The sequence below is a fragment of the Chionomys nivalis genome, chromosome 11 (assembly GCF_950005125.1).
Source record: "Chionomys nivalis chromosome 11, mChiNiv1.1, whole genome shotgun sequence".
Lineage (NCBI taxonomy): Eukaryota > Metazoa > Chordata > Mammalia > Rodentia > Cricetidae > Chionomys > Chionomys nivalis.
Window position 1 is genome coordinate 40,284,216 of NC_080096.1, and position 22,204 is coordinate 40,306,419.

The following is a 22,204-nucleotide window of genomic DNA, read 5'->3' on the forward strand; positions in this document are numbered from 1 at the left end:
GTGTGTGTTTAAGAACAGCCACAAGTGGAGAGGTCAAGCAACAACTTTTGAGAGTTAGTTCTTTCCTTTCACCATGGGCTCCCGGGTCAAAGCCAGGTTATCAGGCTTGCACAGCAAGCACCTCTACCTGCTGAATCACCTCACTAGCCTGTAGCCACCTTCTGTCTTTTGTCACATATTTAAAGCATTTTATTAACTGGAAAATGAAAAACTGTATTTTTTTAATGCTCAATGACTTGCTGCTTTTCAATCTACAATATCAAAGGTCTACCTTTCTTAGTCCAGTATGACATCTGGTATTTGCTGTCATGTTGGATCAATCTCAGCTAAACATATAAACCTCATGCATGCAAATAACCAGGAATTAACTACTGTACTTTCCTAGGAAATAGATATGTTTTTCTCCTCCCGTTTAGAACTAGGAGTCACCTGGGGAAGTCAGTTTCTTGGGCTCCACTGAGTATGATGAAGACATCCTCCCATTTGTAGCAGCAGCCTCTTGGTAGAGAACCAGCTTCTGAGTCATATCATTTAATAGACTCAAACACTCCCTCGAAATGGCAGTCCAGTTATGAGGATGTCCACCTAGGATAGCCAAACAACAGCTTTTAAAATGTAAAACACACTGTACTCACTTCTCAAAGCTCAGACCCGCTTTCCTCAGTTAAGCTGCTACTGGTAGTCACGACATCTATACACAGCAGCTCAACAACTGCTTGGTTCAATCGATTTGCTCAGAAGTCTGCAAACAAGAATTTGGATTTTACTCTTAAAAGCTCCCAAATTGGCTGCCAAAACTAAATCAAGTACTAGGCCATGGTTTTTTCAAAGACCAGAGTTACTTTACTAGAAATGCTGAAAACTGCTAAGTCTGTGAAAAACGAACTAAGGCAATGAAAGCTAGGATGCAAAATACTCCCGTGGTCGCTCCCTGGCTATCTGTTTACTGCTTCCTTGTGTTTTCATTCATAGGTGTTCCTCCTCATCCACAGTCGCACTATGTGTTTCCCCAGTCAACCACAACCCAAAAATAGAAAAGCTCAAAAATAATTTTTAGGTTTTTAAATCAGGTATTCTGAATAACATTATTTAATCTAGTGCCATTAATGATAACTAACTGCCTGGGACATTAACCCAGTTCACACCTGCTACCAGAAAAAGGGGAAATGATGTGGGACGGTCTTCTGTTTTGTGTTGATTTCATTGGTTAAATAAAGAAACTGCCTTGGCCATTTGATAGACCAGCCCTTAGGTGGGTGGAGTAGACAGAACAGAATGCTGGGAGGAAGAGGGAAGTGAGACAATCGCCATGCCTCTCCTCTCTGAGTCAGATGCCATGGAGCCAGCCGCCGGGTCAGACATGCTGAATCTTTCCCAGTAAGCCACCACCTTGTGATGCTACACAGATTATTAGAAATGGGCTAGTCAAGATATGAGAGTTATCCAGTAAGAGGGTAGCGATAATGGGTCAGGCAGTGTTTAAAAGAATACAGTTTCCGTGTAATTATTTTGGGTAAAGCTAGCCAGTGGCCGGGAGCTGGGAGGCGGGAAGCGGCCTGCAGCTCCCACCATTAGTTTCAGCCTCTTATCGGCTTCTGTGTACTTATAGAGTTTACAGATGTGCTATAATGCTATTTAACATGAACTAACAATTCTCATTATTTAAAAAATAAAAATATCTTCTCATCTATCTGTCTTTGATTTTCCAAGACCTTTGTCTACTCCAGCTATCACATAAAGACCAAACATGCTCCATTACGTGTTAAGAACAGCAGAAGCAATGTGAACTTCTCCCATCTCATGTCATTCCTTCCCTTGTCACGTGGATTACTCTTATGCTCCTTTCGTATCCTGTAAGGGGACCATCACCTAAGCAGCAGGCACACATGACACTGTCATCAGTAGACTGCACTGGTAATTCAGGACGGCTGGGAGCTGTGTAATATTCTAATTAGATTTTGATCACATGCCCCAGAACAGTTCTCGGTAGAACACATGCTATTTTGTTAATCACTTGGATCTCTGGAAAAATAACATGCGGAAGATGAATCCAAGTGTGACGGAAAAGCACCGCAGCCGCCTGCTCTCAACAACAGCAGCTCTGGATTTCTCATCACTAAAAAGAGCTCTAATCAACTATATTTTTATATAACTATATTTTTATATAACTCTTTTACAATCTGGGAATTGGCAAGTTAAGCAAAATAATGGAGAGCTAGTTAGAAAGCAGATGAAGGTTACCCAGGCTCTTTCCCATTGGGGCTGGACTACTTCCCTGCCAAGAACATGGCAAGAGCTCTAGCAAAGTCAGTCTTGAGTTGCCTGGCAAGTACAGGAGAGAGTCACTTGCCACTATCAGAGCCAGTCTCTGTCTGCCTTTTCTTCTAAGGGAGGCAAAGTAACCTAGCAGGAACAGAGAGAGCTCTGTCCATGGAAACAAATAACAAAAATCTTGCTCCAGTTCTTACTCCCATCTAGGAAGGAAGCACCTGGTTCTTAAGGTCCTCAACAGCATTAAAACAGCTGAGATCCGGGCTGGAGAGATGGCTCAGTGGTTAAGAGCATCACCTGCTCTTCCAAAGGTCCTGAGTTCAATTCCCGGCAACCACATAGTGGCTCACAGCCATCTGTAATGAGGTCTGGTGCCCTCTTCTGGACTGCAGACATACACACAGACAGAATATTGTATACATAATAAATAAATAAATAAATAGATAGATAGATAGATAGATAAATAGATAAATAGATAAATAAATAAATAAACAGCTGAGATCCTTAGCTCACTTTTCTGCTAAGACACTTAATACATAATTTCCTCAGGTTCAGGTATTTAAAAAGCTGACAAAAATGAATATCCACAAATAAACATTTTTCCTGGTGACATGAATTCTACCAATAGCATATAAGTCATGTAATATTTCGCTCATTCTTCTTCTAAGGACTCAGGGTGTGTGGTGTGGATGAACTACATTTCTCTTCCAAAAGTTTGGAGCACTCTTAGTGCTCTCTCACTCACACACACATACACTGACACACAAACATACACTAACACTCACACATGCACGCACACACACACACACACGGTGGTATTTTGTTTGTGGTTTAACAAATAAAACTTGCTTGAAGATCAGAGTGCGGAGCTAAGCCATTAGTCAGTCAGAGACCAGGCAGTGGTGGCACACACCTTAGAATCCAAGCACTCAGGAGGCAGAAACAGACAGATCTCTATGAGTTCAAGGCCAGTCTGGGATACATGAGATTGATCCAGACTAAAAGAGAAACAGAGCCAGGTGAGGATGGCTCACACCTTTAATCCTAGTACAAGGAAGGTGGAGACAGGAAGGGATATGGCTGGGTGGAGAGAGGAATATAAGGTGGGAGGAGATAGGAGCTCAGTACACTCAGTCTGAGGATTCCTAGATAAGATCGTCCATTTGGCCTTAGAATTCGGTAGGGAGTAAGAACTGCTCTGCTTCTCTGATCTTTCAACTTACACACCCTAATATTTGACTCCAGGTTTTATTATTAAGACCAATTAGAATTCATACTACACACACACACACACACACACCTGTGCACCCATTTAAGTCTACTACTCTCAGCAATACCTGGTTGACTCAGGCTAAAAACTTCTTGCCTTCGAGAAGGAGAATACTGAGAAAGTAACATCAGGTCTTGTAAGGCCAAATACTAAAAGGAAAAAAGAAAGAAAGATGTTGAAACTTTAACAAAATCATACATAAGAACTAGACTCATTACATAACCAAGGAGCAATCAGATGGACTTTTTAAAAAAAGAAATATTTCAGAACCACAACCTTCTTTTCTGGATCCCTGGAACTCTCTTGCCTCTACCTCCCTATACACTGTAAGCTCCAGCTACATACAAGAACTATAGAGCTCTATAATTTTATACTCTGTAATGGAAAACTCCAATAATCGTTTCCTTCTGTATAAACTGAGTTTCTATCTTGCCTGATTGTGCAGCCATTCAGTCCCAAAGAAACATAGGGGGGCTTAAATGATTATAAACTGTTTGGCCTATTAACTCAGGCTTATTATTAACTAGCTCTTACAACTTAAATTAACCCATAATTCTTGTCTATGTTTAGCCAACTGTCTTGGTAGCTTTTATCAGAGAGGCATCTTATCTTGCTTCTTTTTGTGTCTGGCTGGTGACTGACTCTATTTTTCCTCGTCCCAGAATTCTCTTAGTCTGGTTGCTCCACCTATACTTCCTGCCTGGCTATTAACCAATCAGTATTTTATTAACCCAATATGACTGACAAATCTTTACAGTGTACAAGAGCAGTTTCCACAGCACTTCTGGAACTTTCTCTGTCCTCCCACACATACTCACAGCTCTCAGCTGTGGCATTTCCACCTGTTGCTTCTTCTGCCCCTACTCACCCCACTATGAGACCCACAGGGACATTATCTTGCTCACTGCCAAACACAAAGGCAGAGCCTAACACATAAAACACATAGCTATTGCTTTTTACTGAAAATCTACCTTCTCCCTGGCAAGCTTCTTTACTAAAGTATTCCAAAGCATTGTTCCTTCTGAGAAGCAGCCTAGGATTGGAACCACGGGGAGTAAGTGGCACCACTGCACTTGCTAGTATTAATTTAGCAGTGCTGTGTGTCTGCCTTTTCCATTAGGCTATGCTATGTCTTAGTCATCGCTCTACCCAATGCAACCAGCAGTGCCTGACACTTGCCCTACTAATAAAGATTTAGTGATTGGCCAAATGAGTAGCTAACGCTTACGAACAATTAGTGCCTCAAAGAATCATCTTCCTATTTGTCTATAGCTTCTCTAGGCAATGACAAAAACAATGGGTTCCAACCACTTTTTTAAAAATATTTGTAAATTAGTAAGCTAGCTGGGCATGTTGATACGTGCCTGGGTCTTAGCACTTAGAAGGTTGCTTAGGCAAGACAATTGAAAAGTCAAGTCTAACCTGGTCTACATAGCATGATCCTGTCTCAAAAACCAAAATAATACAATAAATAAGGCCCTATGATTTTTTAGCAGGATAAGATATATACTGTTAAATCTTTCTCATTTAGTTTGATTTGTAAATTTCCTTAACTTTTATGATTATGCTTTGTTTCAGAATTATCAGTAATTCAAATGTCAATATACAACTAAGCACACTATCTTAGAGACGACAAACACCGCATGAATAAGTGTGTCTTGGTCCTGCAATGTAAAGACTCACCAGTGTTTTTGTGTTATGGCCAGGAATGGTTTGTGAAGATTATGTATTTAGCTGGCCACCACTGCATATTATGCTTGAGAGGATTGTACGTGTTTTATAAAAAGTTAGCTAGCTTAGCTGAGTGTGGTGGAGCAGGCCGGTAATCTCCATTACTCAGGAAGCCGAGACAGGAGTACAGGATAAATCCAGGAGTTCAAAGCCGTCCTGGGAAACATACGCACATAGCTGGTGCATACACAGGGCACTTTACTCTTGTATTTAATCACTTGAAATAAAATTTTTAATAAAATGCCATTAGCAAGTAGGTAATGTTTACAATACCAACACTAGAATATTATAGACCAGTGGTTCTCAACCTTCCTAATGCTGAGACACTTTAATACAGTTCCTCATGTTGTGATGACCCAACCACAAAATTATTTTTGTTGCTACTTCATAACGATAACCTTGCTACTATGAATCCTAACATTAAAAAAATCTATGCTTTCCAACAGTCGTAGGTGATCCCTGTCATTCAATCACAGGTTGAGAACCCGTTCAAGGTGCTCAAAAAGTCTATCTAAAGGCTTAGCTGTGCTAACTATTGCCTCAAACTCTCTAAGTAAGGCAAAGGAAACTGAAGCTGCACACTTCTGGTACCTTTATGATGAGAGGAGGACTGCTGTTCAGGACTTTCGGGAGGCAGTCATCCGATTCCTCTGCAAACGGAGGCTGAACAGGGAACACATAAGCCTGTTGGATACAATCAGATACAAAGAATGTGAAAGGAATTCTTTTCATGACCTTGTTATAATCAGCGAGCAGTGACTGAGATTACAGAGAGACAAATACAGTCAAATCAACATCTTTAGTGTTCCTTGCAAACAAACGCACTGTTTAAGAAATGTTACTGTGGGAGCTGAGAGATGGCTCAGCAGTTAAAAGCACTGGCTGCTCTTCAGAGGATCTTGGTTTGATTCTCAGCAGGTATACTGCATGAATGAAAGTGTCCTTAACACCAGTCCCAGGGGATCAAATGCCCTCTTCTGACCTCCAAAGACCCCAGGCACTCATATGGGACGCAGGTATACATGCATGCAAAGCACACTCATATGTAAAAAAAGTTTTAAATAAAAATAAATATATTTTCACTGGGCAGTAGTGGCACACGCCTTTAATCCCAGCATCCCAGGAAGCAGAGGCAGGCAGATCTCTGTGAGTTCAAGGCCAACCTGTTCTACGGAGTAAGTTCCAGGATGGGCTCCAAAGCTACAGAGAAACACTGTCTCAAAAAAAATCAAAACAAATAAAACAAAATAAAGATAAAAAATAAATATATTGGGGGCTGGAGAGATGGCTCAGTGATTAAGAGCATTGCCTGCTCTTCCAAAGGTCCTGAGTTCAATTCCCAGCAACCACATGGTGGCTCACAACCATCTGTAATGAGGTCTGGTGCTCTCTTCTGGCCTTCAGACATACACACAGACAGAATATTGTATACATAATAAACAAATAAATATTTAAATAAATAAATATATATATTTTCTAAAGTATCACTGTCCTAATTTTATCAAACTGATATCTAGTAACAGAAATAAATTCCAGGAACAAAAACTGTGAAGTCACTGAAAATGACCAGAGATGGTAAGATCAAATAGAACACTTCTATTCTGTGACAGACACATCAGATGATTTTTTTTAAAAAAATGGCAATCCTTCACTTAAAAAAAATTTTGTGGAGCTAGAGATGGCTCAATAGTTAAGAGAACTGGATGCTCTTACAGAGGACCCAGGTTCAATTCACAGCACCCATAAGGCAGCTCACAACTGTCTGCAACACCAGTTCTAGGTGATCTGATATCCTCACACAGACAAAACTCTAATACACATGAAATAAAAATAAATTAATTTAAAACAAAAATTTTTGTGGAGCTGGAGAAATGGCTCAGTGGTTGGAAGCAATGGCTGCTTCTCTAGAGAATAGGGTTCAATTCTCAGCCCCCACACGTCAACCTACAACTATCTGTAATTCCAGTTTCACGGTATCCATAGCAACAGACATGCATGTGGTACACATAAATGAATGCAGGCAAAATACCCATACACATAAAATAAATCTTTTAAAAGTATTTTTGTGAGAATTGTCCAGATTAATTCAATTTTCAGAATTTCTTAGTAAATTTCAAGATGTTTTTCAAAAAGCAAATATTGTATAACTGCATACTTAAACTTTGATAGTATCTATTTCAATAGCACGTAAAATTAATTTAAAATCTAGTCTCAACTCGTACTCAAAATAACCAGGAAGAAAACCAGGCTTTAAGTAGAGCATAACAAATACCATCCTGTTTAAACCCAGTTACTCTGTGAGCACCAACTCTGTTCCTTAGAAACAGAGAGTCAATGACAAAACTGAAACCAGCTAAGGAACATGGCTCTGAGCAGTCATCTGCTGGAAGCACAACTTCCTATACTCTGAAACACAACATTATTAACAAAAAACAAATACTGACCTCTGTGGCATAGATTCTGAAGAGTATCCATGAGATGTACCAAGTCATCAAGAGGAAGACACCACAGAGCCAAACATGGTAGAGTAACGAGACATTAAGGAGGCCGCCTATCGTGTCAAGAGGCCTGTGAGCCTGCCTATGAAGACAGTAAATACCATTAATTCCCATGGCAAAGACAAGGACTCCATACTGAGAAACACACCCTATTTGCTGGTACCCTTCTAGAGCTATTTCCCTAACATTCCCTCAGAGGTATGTAGAGGGGCCATAGGGAAAATGCTGGCAGGAACTGGCCTTGCAGGTCCCTGAGTTCTAAATCTGCAGTACCATTTACTATGGAAGTCAGAGCCATGTCTATAAGCCTATTTAGCACAGGCAGAAACTTATTAATGCTAATTCATGGCTTGATTCTTTAACCCATTACATGTCTGGGGAGCAGGGTATGACAAGAGGATTTGAAGGTTAAGGCCACCAGTCTCAGAAACTGGTGACTTGTAGATCAGATATCAGCTCTGGGTATATGGCATATAAACAGTTTCAGAGTATTGCACACGTTACAAAAACAATGATCTCTGCTTTTTAAATGACTTTAGAAACTATTAGAATGCTACAAATCCTTAAGTGATTTAGTTAGTACTTCTATAAATCCTATAATCACAAAACTAGCAATTGTACAAAAACAGGATTTGAATCTGACCACAACCTACACACTGCTGTTAGATAAACTGCCACCTATAACCATATGTTCATCTTCATTTTCCTTATCCATAGAACAGAGTCTAATGTCTTCATTCAGACTCTTCAGGCGCTCATAAGATTTCATCAGCTTACAACAGGATTGACCACCCAGTACTTGGTATTCGTGCGGAAGGCCAACACATGACAGAATTATGTTTAGCTTCTAAATAAATACTGACTGAGGAGGGTCTGACTTGCATGAAAGAAGAATATTAGGCAATTGGCCATATTATAAGGTTTTTTTGAGTGAAAGAACAAAAACTTAAATTTCTATCAAATATTGTTTTCCTCTTTCCAGTTGACTCAGGCGCACAGAAGGCTAACCGAATACATGGCCTGTGCATTTGGTTTCTCATCTAGTAACTAAGCAGAGGACAAAACCAAATTTTACCTAGGAACTTTTAAAAATAATTAAAATCTGGGGATGGAGAGATAGCTCAATGGTTAAGAATACCGGCTGGCCGGGCGGTGGTGGCGCACACCTTTAATCCCAGCACTTGGGAGGCAGAGGCAGGCGGATCTCTGTGAGTTCGAGACCAGCCTGGTCTACAAGAGCTAGTTCCAGGACAGACTCCAAAGCCACAGAGAAACCCTGTCTCGAAAAACCAAAAAAAAAAAAAAAAAAAAAAGAATACTGGCTGCTTTTCTAGAGAAGGTCCTGAGTTTAGGTCCCAGCACCCACATGGTGGCTCACAGCCATCTACAATAAGATCTGATGCCCTCTTCTGGTGTGCAGAGCACTCATACATAAATTATAAAAAAATTAAAAATTTTAAAAATTATTTTTTTTAAAATTGAAATGTACAGTACCTCTAAAGTTTCGAGATACGTCAAAATCCCAACTCTCTAAACTCGAACCTAGTGAACTCCACATATGGTACAAGTCTCACAGTGAAATAACCAAAATCAAAAGGACGCACAGAGAGGAAGCTAATTCTATCCAGCAACGACAGGTTAAACCCTTTATGGTCTGTTTATTTGAAACAGGATCTCTCTGTATACCCCAGTCTGACCTCAAACTCATGGTCCTCCTGCCTCAGCCCCAATAGACCTGGGGTCGCAGGTACGCACCTCCACCCACAGATGAACCCTTCAGCTGTGGGCAAAGCATGCGTGAGGTAACTAAAACAGTGCACTCCAGCGCTCCACTGGCTGATGCCTTGTTCAGTTACGGTCGTGTCATAGGCAAAGTAAAAGAATGACACATTACTAGTGTCTAACTTTTTTCCATATTTATTTGACGATTAAGCCATCGTTATATCATTAAAAGTTCTGAGAGCGCCGGTGGTAGGGCTCAGTGGGTAAAGGCATCACTACCAAGTCTGACACCCAAGTTTCATCCCCAGACCCCACGTGGTAAAAGGAGAATATTGTGGAAGGACAGAACTCCACAAGATGCCTCTGATGGGCACACATACTCACATTAAGTAAATAAATAAATGTTTTAAAAAAAAATTCTATGAGAAAAAAATTGCATTTATTTGTTTGTTTATTTCCTTGTGTTTTTTTGAGACAGGATTTCTCTGTGTAGCCCTGGCTGACCTGACACTGGCTCTGTAGATCAGGCTGGTCTCAAACTCACAGAGATTCACCTGCCTCTGCCTCTGCCTCTGAAAAGCTGGGATTAAAGGCAAGCACCACCACTGCCCAGTTTAAAAAAAAAAAAAATTCATTTATTTTTTAAATAAATCATAGATAGGATGAACAGGGTAAATTTTACGACATATAATAAATGACAAAAACAGACATGGGCCACACAACTCTGAAAGCCCACTTTCCTTTAGTATGAAAGATTCCTAACAGCAGCAGCAACAAAATAGATGGCTACTTCTTAAGTCTGGGCGGGAGTCTGAGTGAGTGCAGAAGGACAGGAGTATTCTTTTGGTTTTGGGATCTTGAGACAAGATGTCACTATGTAGCCTTGGCTGGCCTAAAACTCACTATGTAGACCAGACTAGCCTCAAATTCATAGAGATCTGCTTGCCTCTGCTCCAGAGTGCTGGGATTAAAGCTATGGGTTATATCCTTAAACTATGGGAACCACATGCATTGAAAAATAAATGCACTTTTTTTTTTTAATATTTATTTATTTATTATGTATGCAATATTCTGTCTGTGTGTATGCCTGAAGGCCAGAAGAGGGCACCAGACCCCGTTACAGATGGTTGTGAGCCACCATGTGGTTGCTGGGAATTGAACTCAGGACCTTTGGAAGAGCAGGCAATGCTCTTAATCTCTGAGCCATCTCTCCAGCCCCTGCACTTTTTTTTATATGAGAACTATATGAGTGTATAAATTCATGAATCTTGCTCTGTGTAATAAGCTGGCCTGGAACCCACAGAGATCTGCCTGCCTCTGCCTCTGAAGTGCTGGGATTAAAGGTGTGCGCCATCACTGCCTGGCTAAAAAATACATTTATTTTTTAATAAATTATAGATATGATGGGCAGTAGTCTCACTGTGTTGATATGGGTGCATGACTCAGAAAGTTTATGAACATTAATGATTTAATTTTCAAGCCTACACTGGAAAGATTAGGTAACTTCTAGCATCTTTAGGGGGTTATACTGAAGCGGGTAAGCCCAATGGGGCACAATATATGGCACTAAACACCCAAACTTAAGTATGAGGAGCTGAGATGTCTAGCACAGGAGAGATTGGTGGGGAAGCCAGGAAGGGTGCAGCGTCAAGGTAAGCTCAGCCTTCACCTGACCCCACAGTGGCTGCTCAGGGGTGTGAGCAGTAGTGTGGAGTTTCCAGCCTCCAAACAGGACAGGGCATGAGCGAGCACCTTGTTACACCAAGCACCTACCTCTTTTCTGCCATTTCTTATTTCAATTTAAAGAAAAAATTAAAGGATAAACCTAAACAAAACATCTAGAAAGTAGCAAAATTTAAAAGGAAAGAAAGAGAGGTAAAATTAGACTTGGCTTACTCATCTATGTGAAGGTCCATAGCGGTGCTAATCCAAGCTTTGGGAATATGGCCTGCAGAGAACACCAAGACAAGAACATGAGAAGTCAAAGTAACAACTCTTCAGCGTGCTTTAGACTACGAGGTTCAAGTACACAAGGAGACCTCAGTTAAAATTTTAGGTTGTCTGATTAGAGATGGAGAGTTAGGGCTGGAGAGATAGCTCAGAGGTTAAGAGCATTGCCTGCTCTTCCAAAGGTCCTGAGTTCAATTCCCAGCAACCACATGGTGGCTCACAGCCATCCGTAATGGGGTCTGGTGCCCTCTTCTGGCCTTCAGGCATACATGCAGACAGAATATTGTATACATAATAAATAAATATTTATAAAAAAAAAAGAGATGGAGAGTTCAAGAGAATTAATTCCTAAACACTGGAAGTCCTTCCAATGTACAACTGTAAGATATTCAAGTCTTAGTCACCATGGTTATTAAAAACAAAGAAAGGCAAGACAACTGTGATGGACTATATGTAGCACTTCCAACTCTTCAGTACATGATACATGTGGCTAACAGATACATGCCATGAACTGTGACCAATTCCATCACCCCATCTCAGATCCACAGGTGAGCAGTCACTCGTCCCTGTCTCTCACTCACACAGAGCAAAATGTGTAGCTGTGTTGCTTCTGAGCTGGTGAGTGGTTCAGCAGGGAAGAGCTCGGCACCAGAACCCATACAACAGGAGACAACCAACTCTTGCAAGCGGTCCTCTAACCCTGCCATGTTTACTATCTTTAGCCGTGCAGCACAGAGCTGTTGGCTGACCACTGTGCAACAGATATCTAGAACTGTCTCACCGCATGCATACCTAAACACTTTGCCCTTAACAGCCCCTCCCCTTTCCCCAGCTTTCAACCTTCAGAACCACTGTTCCATCCTGGCTGCCTTGTGCAGCATCTGGTTTTCTGAGATGAACACAATAGTGAACAGCTTATGTTGTTTTGCAACATAAGAGATTTCTCTGTTTAATGAATATTTTACATGTATATATCACATTTCCTTAAAATTCCCTTAATTGATCGGGCACAACTATAAAAAATATTAATTCATTAAAGAGTAACTTTGCAACGGACATTTTCTACACTATGAGCTAATAATATATTAGAAGGTAGAAATTCTTACCAAAAAAATAATACACAATGCAGAAATTTCTGACCACAAACAGGGATTCCATACAGCTATGTTTAATTAGTAAGAGGAGAGATCTTCTGAAGCGCAAAAATTTATACTGCTGTGGAAAACAAGAAAAAAGTCAAAGGACACATTGTATCATTCTGGGATAGACACTCTAGCAGAGGCAGAAGCTGAAGCACAATCATTAAGAGCGAAGGTTGCAGCTAGAGGGTACAGGAGCATGCCTGTACTACCAGAAAAGAGTTAAATCTCAACAAAACAAACTATAACTGGGGGCCCATGAGAAAGTTCAGTGAATAAAGCCACCTCCTGCCAAGCCTGATGATCTGCATTTTAGGCCACAGGAGACCCCATATGGTACAAGTTGTATACACACACACACTCACACACAGAAATAAAAATGTAATTTAGAACTTAAAAACCCACAATAAGCCAGGCGGTGGTGGCGCACGCCTTTAATCCCAGCACTTGGGAGGCAGAGGCAGGCGGATCTCTGTGAGTTCGAGACCAGCCTGGTCTACAAGAGCTAGTTCCAGGACAGGCTCCAAAACCACAGAGAAACCCTGTCTCAAAAAACCAAAAAAAAAAAAAAAAAAAAAAAAACCCACAATAATTGTGCAATAAGACAAACTATTCTAATGTTTAAATAGTTAATTTTTACACTCCATAACTAAGATCAGAAGTAAAAACACTGACAATATCAAGTAAATGACTAAAGTATCTCACCACTCTTTAGAGGCAGAGAGGAAAAGGAATGGGCCTGTCTTCTCTTGTTTCCTATCAGTTCACCCTGCTCTGATCACCAGCTCAACACGCACAAGACAAGACCACTGTGCATGTGCAATGTTCTCAGACAGTGAAAAGTCTAAGCCAGTGCACTCCTTCGCCTCAGCCTCTCAGGGAGGGAAACTTATCACAATAAAAACGAAGGCACAAATCTGACTAATGAGAAGACAGCTCCAGTCACCCAGATCCATCATTTCAACTGTTATCACCCTATCTTCGCCTCTCTGACCCCACTGTCCTGCCACCCTCAAAAAACGGTGCCCACCCAGGGAGACAGCTATACATTTGTAGCTGCAAGAGATGTCCCAAATATACATTTTGGCTAAATATTAAGATTTTAAAGCTAGGTATGGTAGTAGCACATGCCTGTCACTAGCACTTGGGGAGCTGAAGCAAGAAGAGCCAGAGCTCAGGACTAGCCTGGGCTATGCAGTGAAACCCTGTCTATATATATATATATATATATTTACAAAGTTACTGTGAAGTGAGAGTTTATTGTTTCAGAATAAACTTTTGATCAAAAGAAATTACAAGAAGTCCTAAAATTTAGCATTATATGGTAGAAAAAAGTCATTTTCAGCATTGTCAACTACTAGCTCCTGTGTGCCCTGCACATCTGTGACATTAAGTAGACAGTTGACTTCACCTGGAGGTCCAGCAAGACGATCAAAAGAGTTTTCTCTGACACTTAATTTTTTTCTCTTTCTCTGAATTTGTTGTATTTGGATTTACGGTCATGTACAACAGAGTGTTCCTGTATGGAATTTTCAAGATGTTCTGGGTGCACCCCTACTTTTAAAATCCCTCTTCACAAACGTAAAGAGTTCCTAAAAAGGAAGCTCTTTTTCACACACAACCTCAGGAAGGTAGGGATCAGATCCTCTGAGGGACAGATCTTCTCACAGATGTATTCTCAGCAGTTCCTGATCACCGATGCAACAGGCATGTCGTTAGCTGGGAGAACCCTCGTACGCAGTTCTCATGGACGAAATTCACTTTAGCACATGATTGCTTTACATCTCACTTCTTTTCCACCAGTGAGGGAGCCAGTGGGAAGAGACTGGTCTAGAGCTAATTCCAGTGCCCAGGCCTCACAGCCAGGGCCAAAATGAAGTGCATAAAAACACAATCAGAAATAGCAGAAACACATGCCTCAGCTCCAGGTTGTATTCCTATAGGTGGGGCTTTTGTTTTTTAAAACCTCTGTGTATGTGTCTGTCAGTCTGTCCATCTGTCTGCAAGCAGCCATGTGTCAAAATGCACATTTGGAGGTTAGAAGATGACTTTTGCAGGTTGGTCCACTGTGGGATCCAGAGTCAGTGCAGATCATAAGATTTGTGCTCCAAGTACTTTTCCCTGCCGAGTATCTCACCTGCTTCAGATTAAATTTTTTAAAAAACGTAGTGAATGAGCAGGAAAAATGGCTTAGCCAGTCACTTGTGTGTCTCCAAGCCTAAGGGCCTGGGTTCAGATCCCCCACACTCATGTAGAGTCAGAAGTGGCAGTGTGTGCCTATGGGCTTAGCATTACACAGGCGAAGCAAGACAGGAGGGTCCCTGGAGCTCAGGGGCAGCTACTCTGCCAAGTTAATAAATTCTGGATTAAGTAGGGATCTTGTCTTGAAATCTAAAGTGAAAATCAATTGAGGAAGACATCCATCTTCAGTCTCTAGCCTCGACACATGCAAGTGAGCAAGCACACACATGTGTGTACGTGTGCGACACTCACCTGACTGAAGCACTCTTACTGCACCACTCAAACCAATCAAAGAGTTGTATTTACACGCCCACGCCTTATTCTAAAAGGGTCTTAAATCACTTGCACATTCCTAAGCAGATGGCTACACCAAGCCCTTCACATGAATGTTGTCAGCCTCCTCCAGCCTGCAGGACCACAGCAAGTGTTACCACGACCAGGAAAGGCAGGAGCAGGAGCAGCATGCTCAGAGTGGCAGCAGGAAAGGGTGACTGGAGCTCTCAAAACACACCGAAGTCTCACGGACACAAAGGTCTTCCAAACCCACTTTTGAAGATTTTGGTGCTAAAGAGAGTGTGTGTGTGTGTGTGTGTGTGTGTGTGTGTGTGTGTGTGAGAGAGAGAGAGAGAGAGAGAGAGAGAGAGAGAGAGAGAGAGAGAGAGAGAGAGAGAGAGAAGACAGACAAGTCTGGATGGGAACGGGTATTTGTGGGGGCAGAGGACCACCTCTGGGTGCTGTTCTGCTCACCCTGCACCCCAGGGTAGCTGACCTCTGAGCTTCGGGAGTCCTCCAAGCAAACTGATATCAGACGCCTGTGCTACTGCACTCTCATGGGATCTGAACTCACAGTCAATTTTACCCACAGAGTTTTATTGACAAATTCCAGTTTTACTGATCAAATCTTGACTTAATCAGATGAAGTTGGCAATATGTATAGACATATTAGTATTATAGGTAAGGAAATGCTCAAATTATATCTTACCTGTATAATGGGAAACGGGAGATAATTCATGTTGTTAATGAAATACAGAAGACTGTAGCTATAGCCCATGAATGCTCCAGCCAGGAGGAAAAACAGGTGATGTTCATTCATGCAGGTTTGGGCAGCAGGGCTATCTAAGCTGAGGGGAAAAGTTAAGCTATTAATTCAACAGTCAAAAACACATTATTGTTTTAAGGCTACTTGCCAAAAGGCAAGATTCCAAGTTAATCACTTAAGAAATGCCTCAATTCTAACAAAATGACTCACTTTAGGTAAACAGAAGCAAAAGATTAACAAAGCATTTTCCCTTGACGCACGAGATCCTGACTATTGCTGTTTCCTTGGAAATGCACAACAGTCATGTTGCTCCCAAGGCAAGTTGACTTCATCTGCATGCACCTAGTGGAGGTGTTGGAGCGCTGGGCTTCTCATGGCTCTAACTGGGCATCCCTCTCTGGGCCTCTGGACAGTGTCCTTAAAGTTCCCAGGAAGATACAAAATCATGGAGCACCACACTGGACCTTCTCCCATTATATCTTTATCTGCATCCATGGCTATCATTCTCAACTCTCAAGCAGCTGACACTGTCCCTGAATCACTCCCAGAGACCCAACAGCACCTCACAGCCCCTTCCACATGCGAATGTCTTTAAAATTGGCTAATTTCCTGAAACATAAACTATCACTAACACTTCATCCACAGAAACAGGAACTTCTGTGAGAGCCTAGAAGGCAGAGCGCTATACTACTGATCTCCACAGGGCTCCTTTGACTTGGTAAGCAAACACGGTCCCTAGAAAGAAGAAAAAACACTTACTATACCTCTCAGTTACAGTACAGGGAACCACGAGAAAACTGTACTGGCCCTTGGTGATGATGGCTGCACACCACGCCACCATCATTCCCATGGCAGCATGGATGAAGGAGTGCATGAGCTGCTGAGGGTGAAGGATCCTCCCTATCAGGGCCAGTCGGGAGCCGGGGATGGCGGGCACAACTGCAGAGAAAGCACAGCACCGTGGCTTTGTAACTACGCAATCTGAAGCTGGAGGAGCTTCACTTCCCTCTCACTGCGAACACCCAACCAATGAAAATCCAGTACAGGAAGCTCTTATGCTAACAACTCTAGCTTTTAAAAAATTGAAATAAAGAGGCACACATACAAGAAAAACCAGGGAATCTAGAGATGAGGGACATAATTAACATTTTCCATTTTTCTTGTTTTTGTTGTTTTATAGACGGGAGTCTCGTGTTGCCCAGACTGGCCTCACACCACCTGCAGAGTGGAGGATGTATCTGAACTACTGATATCCACCCTTGCCTGTCTCCTGATTACTGATGTGTACCCATACATATGGCCTTTTCGCTTTTTTAAATTAATATTCCCAAGTAATTAATATAATGCTAATTCTGACATTTTCCTAAGTGCTATAAAATAAATAATTTAGAAGATAGCTCCAAATTGTCTTTATTTCAGCATCTGAAACTCACTATAGAGTTCATCTCTGAAAAATAAGCCACAAAGACAAAAATCACAATAATGAATATCAAATGCTTATAGTCATTACAAATTATTTATTTGCAAGGGGTCTATGTAGGCTCACGAGCTTCTATATGGGTATTTCAAGACATTCTCGGAAGTGCCCTGGAGGACAACTGCCGGATGTCTAGGCTGCCTGACACAGACACGCGATAATCTTTTAGTATACCCAAAGAAAAGAGGTGCTGCAGATGCTGTGTGCGCAAGAACGAAGTGTAATGGGAGGGAGCTGCCATCACCTCCTTTCCCCACGAAAACGGCCCAGAGCCAACTATGTGACCGACCTCCTACTGTGACAAACCCTGCCATGACAGTCAACACTCTTTCAGTTCCATCTTCTCCCTAGAAATCATTTTTCTTCTTCGTCATCTGCTTAATACAACTCCTCCTTCAAAGTCTGGTCCAGCCATTGGCTCCTCTAGGCCGCTCCCACACTGGGTCAAAGATGGCCCCCTGGACTCTGTCGTACCTGCTCAGTGTACCTGTGAGCAAATACACTTCACAGACCCTCTGGAGCAAGCTGGGAGCACATGATGCTTGACACACAGTACAAGCATAAGCCTACTCCTACAGGACATGCCAACACGACCAGTGAGGCCCTGAAAACACGAGTGCACACCTTTGACCCAGCACAGGCAGGCAGATCTCTGAATTTATAGCCAGCCTAGTGTACAGAGCAAGTTCCAGGACAGCCAGGGCTACACAGAGAAACCTGGTATCAAAAAACACCAAAAAAAGAAATAAAATAAAATAAAAATACTAACTTGAGCGCCCTCACCTGGCCCACCTACATACAGAAGATGACCCAGGAGCATAGGAGAGAGTGTGAGAACACGGCCCATCTGCCAGGGAACTCTGAACAGGATTAGAATGGACAGAGACCCAGTCAGCAAGAAACACTACGAAAGCAAAGAAAAACAGTATGCTGCAACATCCAATCAGGACTTCAAATTTACATACTGCTTTTTTTAAATATAGAACTTTCTTTTTAATACTAAAAGCTAAAAGGAGAAGAAAGATGCCATGGAAAACAAACAAATAAATAAATAATCTGAATAACCTTAAGTGACAAATCAGGAGTCTAAAAAGGTAAGAAAGGAATAAACTGAGTAAAAAAATGCCCTGGAATCCAGGATTCTACCAAGGCAAAGCCCATTTTTCTTTTAATTAAATATTATAAAACTACAGACGTTGTTATTTGGTGGGGGTGGGGAGTGGAGGAAGAACCTCACAAAGCCAGTAACATATGCTTGTAATCCTAGTATCCAGGAGGCTGAGGCAGGAGGATTACAAATTTAAAGTCAGCCCAGATTTTGTTCTGTACCCCATAAGGAATTATTTCATAATTCATTTGCTAACTCAGAGCTTTAACACTAACTGTGAACTATTAAAGGGGTTACATCTATTTTTTCAATGTGGTTAAAAGTAAAATCGATGATTTAAATCCTTTATAAATACCCAGTTTTGAGACATGAGGACACTCACCCTGCTGGCAAGCAGCCCAGCACCACCTCCTGACCCTTCCATCCTCCCAACAAACCTTACCCAGTGGCCAATGACCTATGGCCTGCGGCCCCTGGTGCCACTACTCCACTGTCTTTATGACTCTGCCCAATGTCTATACCCAACTTCTGTAAACAGTCACACAAAGTCTCCCAAAGCCCTAAATGTATCTTCAAAAGAGAAACACCAAGATAATAGTAAGTGTCACACTGAAGAAATAACAGAACATGACTATGAAGACACTGTTAAAATTCTGCCCTGGGTAGAATAAATTATTTTTGTTTTGTTTTGAGACAATGTCTTGGCATCTAACCTAGACAACTGTCTAACCCACCACATGGCTACAGCTGGCCTCAAACTTGTAGTGACCCTCCTTCAAACCTCCTTAGCGCTAGGACTGCAAGCACATGTCATATCCCTGATGTTCAAACTTTTAAAAAGATTAAAATTCGGAAACCTACCTGTATAGAACTCCACATTGAAAATACTTATTATTATAATTACCACTGACAGCAGCAGGAGGTAGAAGATGACACGGGAACTACATAAGTCATTGAACGAATCTAGAAGACAAGAAATGAATTAGTGCAGCCCATTCGGTCTTACAGTTCTGTCAGTGCACGGCAATACAACAAGAGCTCAAAGTACAACCAGCGTTTTTAACTTTGTGTGTGCAGAAGTCTGTGTGAACGAATGTGTACCTGTAATGCTTGTGTACCTGTGCACACAGCACAGGACAGAGAGCATGAATCCCTCAGAACTAGGGTTACAGGCACCTATGAGACACCACCCTGGTCCCCATGATTACATAGCAAGCACCCTTCACCACTGAGCCATCTCAGCAGAATCCACAACTGTAGTCTTTTAAAAGTCTGTCTTTTTTTTTTGTTTTTTGTTTTTTTTAAGCATTTATTTGTACACTGCTGACATGTCCAATAGGACACAAAAACTCCAAAGGGAGTTATTTAGACTTTGTTCTGGGTACTGGAAAAAAATGGTATTAGAATTTCTTTTAAATAACACAGATGTCAGTAACAGAGAAAATACAACCATATGCAAACATCTCACCACGAAGAACTACACAGCAACATACCAAGTTTCTTTTCAAAACATAAACAGAATTTTTAAACTCTACTTAGTAAATGCAATTAGTGCCTACAGCTAAAGTCAAAGTAACATGGGAACGGTGTAATTTAAAAGTCATCTAAAGGGCTAAATAACAAAGACCAGCGATGTCCCCGTGAAAACCAAAACACTCGCATTTCAGAGTAACCCAGCAACCAACATGCTTCCAAGTTCAAACTATGCATGTTACTGTCTAAAAATATGAACAAAAGAAAGAGACACGGGACATGTTTGCTGAACAGACTCACTTAATAATGAAAGCAATTATTTTTCAAAGTAGAATTCAGAGACCAGGATTAACTGCAGCATTTCTTAGACCTCCACAATTAATCAGCTGCCATGCACTAGCTCATGGGTTAGTTTCGTCAGTCCGGTGTGCCTTAGCAAAGGCCGACACACATCAACAAAAGCATGGCTCTACTGATTAGCAATACTTCCAAAGGCCAAGCAACACAAAATTCTAACTCCTTGATGGCTGGCAGTTTCTTAGAAGAGAAGAAAAAGAAAGGAACATATTCTGGAATAAAATTCCCAAAGTAATTTGTGTTTTTTTAATATTAGAGAATAAATTCAAGATTTCAAAACCTAGTCTGACAATATTTATGTCTTTTAACTTTTTTGTTTTGTTTTGTTTTTCAAGGCAAGGTTTCTCTACGTAACAGTTCTGGCTGTCCTAGAACTCGCTTTGTAGACCAGGCTGACCTCAAATTCACAGAGATCTGCCTGCCTCTGCCTCCTGAGTGCTGGGATTAAAAGTGTGTGCTATCACTGCCCAAATTAAATATTTTTGAAAACTGTCTATTATATCACACAGCGAGAAAACAAATTTGAAGTCAGAGACTTCAGTCATTTGCTAGCTGGATGTTGAACAGATCACTTTAGCCTGAACCTTAGTTTTGAATTCACAAAGCACATACAACACCACCTCATTAAGCGGCAATATAGGAAAGAGATAACAAACGTAAGGTATGTAGGGTCTGGCACACAGTAATGGCTACAACTGATATAAGTCAATAACTACATTTCAATGAACTCACTGATTGCTTTAACTTATTTTTGTGTGGGCATGCTTGCTCATGCGTGCACACCTGAAGGCCAGAGGGTGACACCAGGTCTCTTTCTCTGCTGCCTTCCATCCTATGCTTTAACCTGAAGCTCTCTCACTAAACCCAGAGCTCAGCAGCTGGCTAGGCTGGTCAGTGAGCTCCACCACAACGCTTGGGTTATGATGCATGACACACACCTGGCTTTATGTGTGTGCTGGGCCTCTAAATTCAGGTCCTCATGCTTGAGCAGCAAGCACTTTATCCTCTCAGCCATCTTTCCGGCTCCTAAATGTCCTAATTTCATTTTACATCCAAAGACCCCAACAAACATTTCAGCCTGCTTCTACCTTTTTCCCTACGTCTCATTCTTTATTTTGGGCCCCTCTATCTTTGTTGACCACAATAAGAAGGCAGTATTCCTTCAATATTTATATAGCTTCTGTTTTGTCACTCACTGCTTCTGAAATCGTTTCTCCATATGAATCCCAGGCTGACCTGGAACTCCAGTGCCTCCTGCTACAGCCTCCTAAGAATTGAGTTATAAGAATGTGCCACGTGGGCCGGGCGGTGGTGGCGCACACCTTCAAGCCCATCCAGCACTTGGGAGGCAGAGGCAGGTGGATCTCTGTGAGTTTGGGCCAGCCTGGTCTACAAGAGCTAGTTCCAGGACAGGCTCCAAAGCTATAGCTACACGAGAAATCTTGTCTCAAAAAAACAAAACAAACAAAGAATGTGCCACTAACCAGCTTGTTCGGACATTTTTTTAAGACTATAGGTCAAGTTTCTATCTACAGTTTTAAATAGGTGACAGGGACAGTACTCTTTCTCTAAAAGATAAAAAAAAAAAAGGCAATAAATTTGTCAAAAGAAAAGACAAACAAAAAATAAGGAAGGGGGAATGGGGCTAGAGAGAGCTCAGCAGTTAAGAGCACTTGCTGTTCTGCCAAAGGACCTGGGTTCAGTTCCCAGAACCCACATGGTGGCTCACAACCATCTGCTACTCCAGCTTCAGGAGATCCATAGGCACCAGGCGTGCATGTGATGAACACAGATACATGCAGGTAAAATACTTATATACATAAAAAATACATCTTTTTAAAGGAAAAGACAAAGGACAAGTCTTTATTTGTGTTAGTCTTTTTCTTTTTCTCACTATATGTCCCAGGCTGGCCTTGAATTTATATCAT

The 22,204-nt window shown here is 41.5% G+C and overlaps 1 protein-coding gene across 4 annotated transcripts in view; it reads right to left on the reverse strand.

Annotated features, from left to right (window-relative positions):
- Ndc1 (NDC1 transmembrane nucleoporin) overlaps positions 1-22,204 on the reverse strand; it is a 50,507-nt gene that overhangs the window by 26,870 nt on the left and 1,433 nt on the right. For 2 of the 4 annotated variants that reach the window (XM_057784979.1, XM_057784976.1), the window contains exons 3-11: positions 19,308-19,409; positions 16,626-16,800; positions 15,805-15,943; positions 12,549-12,657; positions 11,389-11,440; positions 7,717-7,852; positions 5,864-5,956; positions 3,609-3,690; positions 430-585 (exon numbers count right to left, since the gene is read on the reverse strand). In XM_057784979.1, the coding sequence (XP_057640962.1) occupies positions 430-585; positions 3,609-3,690; positions 5,864-5,956; positions 7,717-7,852; positions 11,389-11,440; positions 12,549-12,657; positions 15,805-15,943; positions 16,626-16,800; positions 19,308-19,409 (1,044 nt within the window). Of the gene's footprint in view, positions 1-429; positions 586-3,608; positions 3,691-5,863; positions 5,957-7,716; positions 7,853-11,388; positions 11,441-12,548; positions 12,658-15,804; positions 15,944-16,625; positions 16,801-18,121; positions 18,239-19,307; positions 19,410-22,204 lie in introns of those variants that run through there. The other 2 variants (XM_057784977.1, XM_057784978.1) reach the window with 2 other exon arrangements.